The 11,878-nt window shown below is 38.5% G+C and overlaps 1 protein-coding gene and 1 long non-coding RNA gene across 2 annotated transcripts; one reads left to right on the top strand and one right to left on the bottom strand.

Moving 5' to 3' along the window:
* Nucleotides 1–8,567: 8,567 nt before the first annotated feature.
* Nucleotides 8,568–10,454, top strand: LOC130735481 (uncharacterized). Its single transcript, XM_057587449.1, has 3 exons — nt 8,568–9,353; nt 9,436–9,724; nt 9,810–10,454. Exons 1-3 carry the CDS (start codon nt 8,797–8,799, stop codon nt 10,224–10,226), a joined length of 1,263 nt encoding a protein of 420 aa, XP_057443432.1. The 5' UTR covers nt 8,568–8,796; the 3' UTR covers nt 10,227–10,454.
* Nucleotides 10,455–10,745: 291 nt separating this feature from the next.
* Nucleotides 10,746–11,596, bottom strand: LOC130735480 (uncharacterized). Its single transcript, XR_009018469.1, has 2 exons — nt 11,177–11,596; nt 10,746–11,095 (listed from the first exon to the last, which is right to left on the bottom strand). It is a non-coding gene; the product is annotated as an uncharacterized LOC130735480 (long non-coding RNA).
* Between the last annotated feature and the right edge of the window lie 282 nt (nt 11,597–11,878).

Below are 11,878 nucleotides of genomic sequence, written 5' to 3'. Positions count from 1 at the left end.
GTGGTTAGGATTATTCTCAGTTTTGCATCATAGTCCTCAAAAGTATTTTTATTCAATTTCAAGGATTATTTTCTTGTTCGTTGAAAAGAATGAAGATTTGGACGAAGATCAGACATGCAACAATTTAATCAATAATATGGATCGCTCGAAATAAAAAGATATGAAATTTCAATAAATTTTTTTATTAAGAATTTCAATAAATTTTGTTTGCAAGATAGTATTGTGCGGTTGGTTCAATTAAATTAAGATCTAATATTGGTGGCTGAAGGTAGAGAAAATTATTCAATTATACCTTCTTTTGTTGAAAGTTCAATCCAAATATATAGATGCATGAAATTCAATGATATTGATGTCGTTTTAAGGGTAATTGAAAAACATTATTAAAAGTTAAAACTACATAACGAGTTGTCTAAATGACCCATGATAAAATTTGAGTTAAATAATTCATCATTCAATCACATTTGAGATAAATGAGTTGAAAATAAATTAATAAATAAAATATAGAAATTTCAACTCACTTATCTCAAATGTAATTGAATGGTGGTTATTTAACCCAAACTTTATCCTGAGTCATTTAGACAACCCTACATAAATAGTGGCCTAACATTCCCGGGGAAAAGTGTGTGAAAAAGTGTTACATGTCACTTTGTTTAATTGTTATTAAAAGATGTAGATGCCTCTTGTCCTTGCCGATTTCAGAAAAGTAAGCAAATTAAAGAAAAGTTTGGAGTAAATCTTCTTAATGTACTTTTATTAATTGACACTTTTATTCATTCCCGAGAGAGTTAATGTGATGGGCTGATGGCCAAATGATGGTATGGTGGTTTGTGAAATAGAACGATCATTGCAGGCATAGTTTTTCTTGTACCTTGATAAACAGACAGTGCACTTGGAGAGCTAGAACATGTACGTATTGAAAATTAAATGAACATGCATCCATTATATTAATTATTTGATACTCATTTTGTTTTTTAAAAGAAATAAGAAAATATGTATCTGTTTCATGGGTAGTAGTTTTGATGTTACTCCCTCCGGTCCTATTTATAAGCAACAAAAAAAAAATTCACATAGTTTAAGAAATGTAGTTAAACTAGATAAAATGCATTAAATTTGTCTTAAATTAAAATGAACTTCCAAAATTACCCTTTGTTATTAGTGTTGGAAAGTGGAAAAGAGAGAGAATAATTAATGAGACACATTTTACAAGTTAGAATTAATAAGGGCATCATTGGAAAAAATTAATTAATATAGCTCAAACTTTCATTTGGTTCTTATAAAAAGGACCAAGATTTTTCTTCTCTTTCATGCTTATAAATAGGACCGGAGGGAGTAATATACTTTCCTCCTTAATACTTATCTATTTAAATTTGGAATTATTATCAGTATATATTTTAGTTAACTTGATTATGATATCTTGTACGTGTTTTGTTCTATAAATTAGAAAAATGTTAATATTGTTTCGTGCTAGAACATAGAGAAGAAAGGTAGTACCCAAAGTATGAGGAAGGTGATGAGAATGCTTAGAGAGAGAAACTCTAACCGCTTAGAGAGAGAAAGTATAACTGAATTTCAATGCTATTATCATTCAAATGAGCTAAGAGTCCCTTACAATTGGTATTCCCCTCCTATTTATAGAGGTGGAGTTGGGCTTTGGCGCCCTTAGTCTGTCCTAATGGGTCAGTTGGGCCTCGGGAAGGGAGACACAAGGTCATGGCGCGTCCCACGCCCAAAGTCGGGTCTCCTGGGCGAGGGATCCTGGGGTCTGCCCAGTCCAAATATCGTTAAAATTCTAAAGATTGACATAAAAATCAATTGAAATGGTTGATTATGCCACGTTTAAACCATAGCCGAGAAGTGATTTTTTTGATGCATGAACCACGTTTGAACCCCTCTCTATGTCACGCAAAATTCTCACTCATCATCGTTGTCGGTGACATATGTTGAAGATGAGGTGAATGAGAATGAAGGAGATAATGAAGAAGCCGTGCTTGAGACACTCTCCTTCATCGCCTATGTCCTTCAGTAGCAACGTCGATTACTTTCTTCTTCCCGACCAATTTTTCATTTTTTCTTTTTTCTAATTTTATAGTTAAGGAGTATAAATGTAATTTAAGCACATATTTTTCTTCAATCTCTACCATCTAAAATTTAAGATTTACATCTTACAATTAATTAACTCTTTGGTAAATTGGTGAACCAGTTAAGATAGTGGTGTACATTGCCTATATTTATTCATACTTAAACCTAAATTTAATTATTTTATAAGTAAAGAAAATTAATTATTTTATTACTAACTTAATTTAGTTATTTTATAAGTAAATGTTTTACTTATTATAAATAATCGTCGCAAATGGTCATTAATTTTTTTTTCCTATTTACAAAAAAAATGCTCATTAAATTTAGATAAAATTATCATACCTATTACCTACGGTAACCTACCCTGTTCTATCAAAGCCTGACAAAATAATATGGCTTGTTTTTTTCTTTTTCAAAAGAAAAAACAACCTATTGTTATTAAGAAAAACTAAAAATTGACCCACCGTTCACATTCTATTTTATTGCTATTTTATTGCGCTTGTTTGGGGCTAATTAGATCATAAGGCTAGACAAAAAAACATCATAAGCATGTTTGTCTATTTTTATAAAATACAGATTCAATTTTACTGTTTAAAATAAAGGCTTAATTAGTTTGGTGCTGTATTGGGTCTCTAATATTTTTTTTAGAGAACAAAAAGAGTTTTATTCATGAAAAATATGAGAATGAGGATTGAGGACAACCCCTCGTATATGTCAATACATATCAATACATACCCTTTCTAATACTCGGTTTGGATGCAGAGGTGAAAACGTGAGAAAGGAATATAAGTGGAAAAAATATAAGGAGAATGAATATAAGGACAACCCCTCATATATGCCAATACACATCAATACACACCCTCTCTAAAAGTCCCTAAAGGCAGGAATTATCACAACCCCTTTTAGCAAGGTAGTCAGCAAAACTGTTTCTTTCGTCTCACTTCAATTCAACTCCTTCAACAATAAATCCATATGATTGAGGGTATTGATTAGCTTCCATGGGCTATTGTCTTTTTTATTTGCCCAACCAACAACAATAGAAGAGTCACTTTCAAGAATAATGTTTATAATTAGAAACTGTTAACAGAAGAGTAAGCCTTGATACATTGCAAAAACTTCAGCTTCATAAGAGAAACCAAACCCCATATTCTTTGAAAAATAGCCCACAATTTCACTATTATGATTTCTAATCACCCCACCAATTCCCAATGGTCCTAGGCTACCACGAGCAGCCCCATCCACATTCAATTTAAAGATACCGAAAACAAGGGGAGACCAAGGAACTAACCTGCGTTTTTCCTTACAGCAAGAGAGTTTTATCTTTGTGAAGTCCCTCATGAATTGATAAAACTTCATATGGGAAGTTCTTTACATGACTTTTTACCCACCAAGCAATCCTGTTTAAATGAAGATCCCAAACTTCTATGGCATTGCAAGTTTTCTGGTTGAAGATGACTGCATTTCTTTTGTTCCAAAGGGACCAAACCAAAGCATATGGAGATAAACTCCAAAGTATTCTGTCAGAAGACCTCGGAAGCTCTTCCCATTCTTGCATCAGGTTCATCAACGATGTAGGGTCTCTAATATTTTAAAGAGCGATTTTGATCCCAAAGTATTTAACTCGTGAAAATTCAATCATTCTATTAGAGGGGCGCTCAAAATGTAACAGAAATTGATGATGTGATATTGATCATTAATGTCACTTAGGATTCGTTTGGTATGTTGTATCAGATTAGGCCTAATAGGATAAAATTTGTAGAAATTTAATAATATTCGGCGCTTGACAATACACTATATAACTTATTAAATCACTTAAATTGATACATCATATATTTAGTAGAGGGTGGTGATGGTGGTGGCGGCGGCGGTGAAGGGTTAATAGCGGTGAGTGGTAGTGGTGGCAGTAGAGTGGTGTTGGTAATGACGATAACGGTGGTGCAAGGTCGTGGAGGCGATTGTGAGGTCGGGGTGGTGGAGTTGGTTGTGGTGGTGGCGATATGGTATTGGTGGTGGGGGTAGTGGGGTGGTGATAGTCTTGTAGGGTGGTTGTGTCAATTGTGCATGGGGGCTGGTGGAGTTGGTTGTGGTTATGGCGATGGTGGTGTGATGGTGACAATGTTATAGAGAGGTGCTGGCGGTGAAGGGCAGTGGTGACAACAACAATAGCGGTGACAAAAGGTGGTGGTTGTGGCAGTAGTGGTGGTGACAGCAGGGCATTGGTGGGTGGTGGTGGTGGTGGTAGTGGCGATGACGGTGGTGAGGGTGGCGAAAGATTTGTTGTGGTGGTGTAGGTGGCGGTGGCGGTGGCGAAGGGGTTGTAGTGTAGGTGGGGTTGTGGTGATGATTACGGTGGTGTTAGTGGTGTGATAGAGGTGGTGGAGGTGGTTGTGGCAATAGCAGCAGTAGCGGTGGTGATAGCGATGGCGGTGGTGGCAGTGATGATAGTAGTTGTGGAAGTCGATTAAATAATTTTAAATAGATCATAGTTACAATCTTATCATGCTGTATTCATCATTTATATATGCATTAAATAATCCATAATTTTTATATATTAGGCACACTGTATTAGGCATGATAGTATAAGTTTATACAATACATTATGGACTTATCCATTGTTTGGTGCTAACATTGTATTGTATAAGCTTATACATCAATCCCTTCTTATACATTAAAATGATACATTATTTAATCCACCCTATAGATGATCGATTAAACATGATAAGAGTGTGATTTTAAGTCATAACCACAACCCTCCACCATCGCCACCACACCACCCTCGACCATTGCTATCACCACCACCACCGTTGCCGCCTCCACCACCTCCACCATCACCACCACTTCCACCACCGTCGTTGTCATCATCGTAATCGCCACTGCTACCGCCACCCACCATTGCCACCACCATCATCACCATCACCTTCCACCACCACCACCGCCTCCACCACCTCAACTGTCATTGTCCTCGCTGCTACCACTACATACCGCTATGACCCAGTACCACCACAACCACCTCCCTCCGCCACCACCACTACGACCACCGTCACCACCATCATCAACACTTCCAACACCACCATCATCGCTGCCACCACCTAAACCACTACCGCCACCACCTCCCTCCAACGCCACCACCGCCATCACTTCCAATATCGCCGCCGCCACCACCACCCTAACCACCACTCAGCATCATCACTGCCACCTCTACAACCACCACCCTTCATCACCACCATTATCGCAACCACCTTGACCGCCACCGCCAACTTTACCGCTCACTAACACCATCTTTATTTTTATAATCTTTATCATTATTCAATATTTCACAAAACAAAAGTTTATGTTAATTTAAATTAAATGATAAGTTATACAGTGTGTCACCAAATATTGTATAATATTAAAATTTCATTAGGTCTAATACTATCTGACCTCATATTATCAGATCTTATAATATACATCATACCAAACGGAGTTGATCAATGAATTAGTTTGGACAATACAATATTAAAACATAACAATAAACAATCCATAATATATTATATAAATTTATCCTATCATTTATACCATGGTGAGCTAGCCTTTATTCACTCATTTCAAAAAATACTACCATTTTACTAACACTTCCATTCTTATCCTTTCTTTTTGAAAAAGATGACACTACCCTTTTAACCTTCATTAGATGAAAGCACGTTTTGAAAAAAAACTATGTACAATTTAATGCAAAAAAAGAAAATTAAAGTAATTAAAGAGCTGAATAGAAAAAAGAAGGCTTAATTGCAACTTTGGTCCCTGACGTTTACAAAAGCGACGATTTTGGTCCCTCACCTAATTTAATTACATAAATCGTCCCTCACCTAACAGTCAGTGAACAACGTTAGTCATTCCGTCAAATTTTTAACAGAACGAGGCTGAGGTGGATTATTAGAGTGACGTGGACGACACTAGGAGAGAGAGAGAGACGCACATGGGTAGCACATGACCTTCCAATCGACCCAACACAACATAACCCAATTTCCCCCAATTCGAAAGCCCTAGCAGAGAAATTGAAATAGTAACTGAGAGGAAGAAGAGATAAGACGAGTGAGAAGCGGAGAAGACTGGAGCGATGACAAACTCGAGGAAGAAGATTACGCCAAGGAAGAAGGAGAAGCAAATGGAGAGGGGCCCTATGTTGGAGACGAACGCGAGGAACACGAGGAGCAACCTTGTCGATTCAGAGCAACACATGGAGAGGGACCCTATGTCGGAGACGATGACAAACTCGAGGAGTAACCTTATTGAGTCAGAGCAGCACATGGAGAGGGACCATATGATGGAGATATCGAAAGCAAAAGAAGCTGTGGTCCCTAAGACAAACAGTCAATTATTTGGCTCTTTATGGGGTTTAGATTCGTTGCCTCCCAATCATGTATCAAGGTATGTTTATTCCACTTCTTTATTCCCCTTCTTTGTGCATGTGTGGCTGAATATGGGTGCTTTTATTTATATATAGTGTATATGTAACACACAAAATCCTGGTCTACAACAGTGCACGTTTATTTTCCCCTCTATATATGTACCTATGTGAAATATTGTACTGAAACAGGAGTATTCAATGGTAATTTTGTCTACTAGTGTTGTTGGTTGAATACATTGAACATTGAATATTAGCCTTGATGATCTTGAATTTAATATTGCAATGTGTGTGTTGTCAGTCCTTTTGATGACATTGAATTGAATATTGCAATGTGTTGTCAGTCCTATTGTATTGAATGAATATTGGGTCGGTTTGTCAGTCTTTTTCATGAATTGAATATTGAGTCCTTTGAGTCCTTTTCTGTCTTTTTCATCCTTGAATTTTTGCTTTTCAGACCTACTGTGTTTGACAAGGTGGATATGCATATATATCATGGGGGTAAAATGACAACAGTACCAAATTTTCAATATATTGGTGGTGCATTTGACGTTTTAAAGGGATGGGGCATAGATGAGATAAGTTCAATTGAGGTGGGCAACGCTGTCAAGAGCTTTGGAAATGCCAGTTTTAAAAGTGTGTGGTATAAGAACCCAAAAAGTGAAGGTGTCACTTGTCTTAAGCCACTAAACTGTGATGCAGATACTATTTGTTTCTTGGAAGATGTCAAAGGGGTTGGTGTGGTTCATGTTTATGCTGAACATGACTCTGAGGTAGAGGTACAACATGGTGTGGAGACTGCTGATGTTGAGATACTAGACAGGGATGAGAGTGTTGGTGTTGCACAGGCTGTTGGTGGTGGTGAGGGTGAGGGTGTTGGTGTTACTCCGGCTGTTGGTGTTGAGGGTGTTGGTGGTGGTGAGGGTGTTGGTGTTGGTGAGGGTGAACAAGTGGTTGTTGCTGAGGGTCATGTTGTTGACAGTGTTGATGTTGAGGGAAATCATGATTCTGGGGATGATGAATACAATCCTGAGGTTGATAATGAAAGTGATTCTGATTCTGACTTCTCATTTGATGATAGTGATTATGAGGAGAATTATGACTGGATGAGTGTGCTGCCTCCTGAATCTCTTATAAATTTTCCACCAGAGCCAGGTTTTGCTCCATCTGTTTTTGAAGGTGATGCATCTAGACTATCAAATCCCTCAAGACTTTCAGACTTTGATGATGAAGATGGGGATTCAGATCACTTTGAAAGCCCAGCTGGCAGTGATGCTGAAGAAAACAGTAAGAATAAATTTCCCATGTTTAGGCAGCCTCAGGAAGGTGAACTTGTTTCATTTGAGAAGGGTCAAATATTCAACTCTAGAGCTCAGTTCAAGGGTGCTGTTAGAGACTTTGCCCTAGAACAAAGGAAGAATCTTTGGTTCAAAAAAAATGATAAGACTAGGGTGCTTGTGGAGTGTGCTGAAGAATGTCCATTCTACATGAGGATTACTAGAACCAAGTCCAGGCCTTACTTTCAGCTAGTTGGATTTAACCCTACACATACATGCAGTAGGACTGCAAGGAATAGGCAAGCCACCATATCCTGGCTTGCAAGAAAGCTGATGCCTATTTTAAGGCATACTCCTAACATGAAGCGTGCTGGAATTATTGAGGAGGTGAGAATAAGGTGGGGCATCTTGATTGACAAAGCTAAAGCATACAGGGTAAGAGTTGCAGCTGCAGAATTGCTACAAGGAGCAAGTAGTGATCAATATTTGCATGTGAGAAAGTATGCAGCAGAGTTGATTAGAAGCAATCCGGGAACGACTGCAATACTGAAGACCATAGATGAAGGTGACCATGCTGTCTTTGAGAGGATCTATATATGTTTTGCAGCCTCAAAAAATGCATTTGCAAGGCACTGCAGGCCCTTAATTGGCCTAGATGGTTGCTTCCTCAAAGGTTTATATGGGGGGCAATTGCTTACTGCTGTTGGGAAAGATGGAAACAATCAAATGTTTCCAATAGCATATGCAGTAGTGGAGGCTGAAACCAGTGACTCATGGGCTTGGTTTGTGAATCTTCTTATTGATGATCTTAACATTGTGGAAAGAAAAAATTGGGCTTTCATTTCTGACCAACAAAAGGTAGATTGTTTACATTATTTGCAATGTACAATTTGTGTTGTTTAAACCATACATTTAATTGTGATTCTGTTGGTTTACTTTCCGTAGGGTCTAGTACCTACACTTCGTCAGTTGGGTGAGAATGTAGAACACAGGCTCTGCGTGAAGCATTTGTATGGGAATTTCAGGAAGAGATATCCAGGCAATGAGCTAAAGCTTGCAATGTGGTCTGCAGCCAGAGCAAACACTGTTCCAGAGTTTAATGTTGCAATGGATGAGTTGAAAGCCCTTAATGAAGAGGCTTGGCAAGAGTTGAGGCAGATTCCTCCTGCTCAATGGTCCAGATCTGGTTATAGCAATGACACATGTTGTGATCTTCAGGTAAACAACATGTGTGAAGCGTTTAACAGAGCCATACTTGAGCACAGGGACAAACCCATCATTACTTTACTGGAGGGTCTCAAGTTCTATATGACAAATAGGATTGTTAAACAAAGAAGTCTCATGCAAAGGTGGACAACTGGATTGTGCCCTTCTGTTCAGAAAAAAGTGGAAATCTCAAAGGATTATTCTGATAGATGGACTGCTGTTTGGGATGGGGATATTCCAATGAATGAGTTCTCAGTATTTAAGGGTAATGACAAGTTTGTTGTTGATCTGGGGCTTGGAACATGTGCCTGTAGGAGATGGCAGCTATCTGGTATTCCATGTTCCCATGCAGTAGCATGCATGTGGTTTTGTAACCGTGCACCTGAGGATTATGTGAACATAGCTCTTAGGTACTTATGAATACATATGATTTAGTTGTCATTGTTTTTCTTGAAGAATTACTAACTGTTTTGCAATCTTATTGTATTGTAGGAGATCCACATTTATGGATACTTACTCTTTTCTCATCCGAGGTAATAATGGACCCAAGTTATGGAATGATGTCCCAGGTCTTCCAATTACCCCACCTTACATGAGAAGAGCTGTAGGAAGGCCTAGAACAGCTAGGAGGAAGAACAATGATGAGCCAAAGAACCCAAATTCCCTTAGGAGGTACAACAAAACTGTACAATGCAGGCGGTGTGGAGAATATGGACATAATAAAAGGACCTGCAAGGGAAAGGCTGCAGCTGACAGAGAAATTCCTACTGGAGGAAACAGGGTAAACAATTTGTCTAATGGTCTTTCTTAATGTATATCAGAACAATATAATTGTCTTTCTAATGCTCTTTCTTAATGTATATCAGAACAATAAAAAAAGACTTCATCCTGAGATGAGGAAACATAGAGGGGGTGGAGGCATCAGTATTAATGAACCTGGTTCAAGTTCTCAACAACCAGGTTATCAAGCACCAGATTCTCAACCTCTAACTCAAGGCATGCCTCGGCCAAGTCAGAGTCAGCCATCACAACCAGGAGTTGCCATAGTAGATGAAGCTACAGCAGGAGCTGCTACAAGAAGAGGTAGAGCAAAGGGAAAAGGAGCTGCAACAGGGGATGGAGCTGCAACTGGGAATGAAGCTGCAACAGGGAGAGGAAAAGCAAAAGTAAGAGAACCTGCAGCAAAGGGGAAAGCAAAAGAACCTGCAGCAAATGCAAAAGATGCAACAGGGAATGGAACCAAAAAGAGGAGTTATGGACAGTTTAAGGGAACTAAGAAGTGATTGTGTACCTCTAAAGAAGTTGAACCATTAGACTTGTGCTGTTATGTTTGAAGTATTACTTTTTGAATTAGACTTGGGATGTACTTGAGCTGTAATGTTTTGTCCTTACTTTTTGAACCATTAGACTTGGGATGTATTAATGATTGGTGTACTTGAGCTGTTATATTTTGTCCTTACTTTTTGGACCATTAGAATTGGGATCCATATTTTGTAATAGCCATGTTGCTGACTCTATTATGAGCCAATGAATGTGATTTTAAATTGTAGATTTTAAATGTCCAGTTCTCTAGTAATAGTGTGCAGTTGCTATTTTGAATGTCCAATTCTGAAAATTGCCAATTGTCAGTTGCTATTTTGTCTAGTTTTGTATTATGAGGCAATTATGAGGCAATGAGTTTGTTATGGCTGTGTGAATGCAATGAGGCAATGAGTTTGTGAATCAGTCGAGCATTAATTTATATCCAACACGCCAGAAGATAACAATATATCAACCCTGTAAAGGGACTTGCAACTTCCCAGTTTAATAGCAAACTCACTACCAAATTTCCACAGAATGAGACTCCAACTTATATTTCACAATTTTCGTGCTACAATTATTTCACAAGGCACAACACATAATTTTTACATTGATTAAGCTACAATTATTTCCCATAACCCATTTCCCCCTACTTGGTTACATACAAGAACAGTACAAACAACAATGCAAATATGGCAATTGCTAAAAACATTTGCAATTGCCCTTGTGTCTTCCTCATTTCCACAATTTTTCTTGTCAATGCCCGAACAACCTTGTCTTCCCTATCTTCCACTGCATGACCATCGACTTCGTCAACCCATTTAAAGAATCTGCACTGCTTCTTGCCATATACCTGCGAAAATGATACCAAAATTAAAACAGGGGTTAATTCACAACACAACCACACCAACTTAATTTCACAACACAAACATACCTTGTACAATCCACAACCATAAAACACTCTTCCATGACTGTATGGTGTCCCTGATGCTACAAGGGGAGCTTCAACTCCGCAATCGCAAAGAATCTTCAGTGGCTTGGACCTGTGGAGTCGCCTTCCAGATCCAGAACAGGTAGAGGAACCTTCGCTAAATCCCCCATAACCTTCGAACCCAAGGAGTTATAGCAGTTGGAGAAGCTTCTTTGTCTTTCCCTTAGCCTTTCACGCAAGCTGCAACTGTTGGAGAAGCTCCCATACCCTTCATCTTTCCCCTCATGTCCATGCTCTGTTTTATAGAAGAAAAGGGGGAAGAAGATGACCGTTGGAAGGTCATGTGCTACCCATGTGCGTCTCTCTCTCTCCTAGTGTCGTCCACGTCACTCTAATAATCCACCTCAGCCTCGTTCTGTTAAAAATTTGACGGAAGGACTAACGTTGTTCACTGACTGTTAGGTGAGGGACGATTTATGTAATTAAATTAGGTGAGGGACCAAAATCGTCGTTTTTGTAAACGTCAGGGACCAAAGTTGCAATTAGCCCAACCTTAGTTCTGCAACTAGCCAGAGCTATTTCATGCTCTACTTTGAATTAGGGAATGTCTAGGACTCCAACCTAAATACCAAGTCCAAGACCTCAAAAGTAGCATTTTGCAATATTTAAATGCATGTGCCAAAATCTCCTTTTCAGGTGATGAAT

The sequence above is a fragment of the Lotus japonicus genome, chromosome 2 (assembly GCF_012489685.1).
Source record: "Lotus japonicus ecotype B-129 chromosome 2, LjGifu_v1.2".
Taxonomy (NCBI): domain Eukaryota; kingdom Viridiplantae; phylum Streptophyta; class Magnoliopsida; order Fabales; family Fabaceae; genus Lotus; species Lotus japonicus.
The sequence above is the reverse complement of the archived record's forward strand: the minus strand, read 5'-3'. Positions and strand labels throughout refer to the sequence as shown.

Bases quoted from the DNA above. Each gene is read 5' to 3' on its own strand.
- LOC130735481 (XM_057587449.1), top strand. From the start codon at position 8,797: ATGTGGTCTGCAGCCAGAGCAAACACTGTTCCAGAGTTTAATGTTGCA. The intron at 9,354-9,435 runs GTACTTATGAAT...ATTGTATTGTAG, and splicing joins TATGTGAACATAGCTCTTAG to GAGATCCACATTTATGGATA. The intron at 9,725-9,809 runs GTAAACAATTTG...AATGTATATCAG, and splicing joins TTCCTACTGGAGGAAACAGG to AACAATAAAAAAAGACTTCA.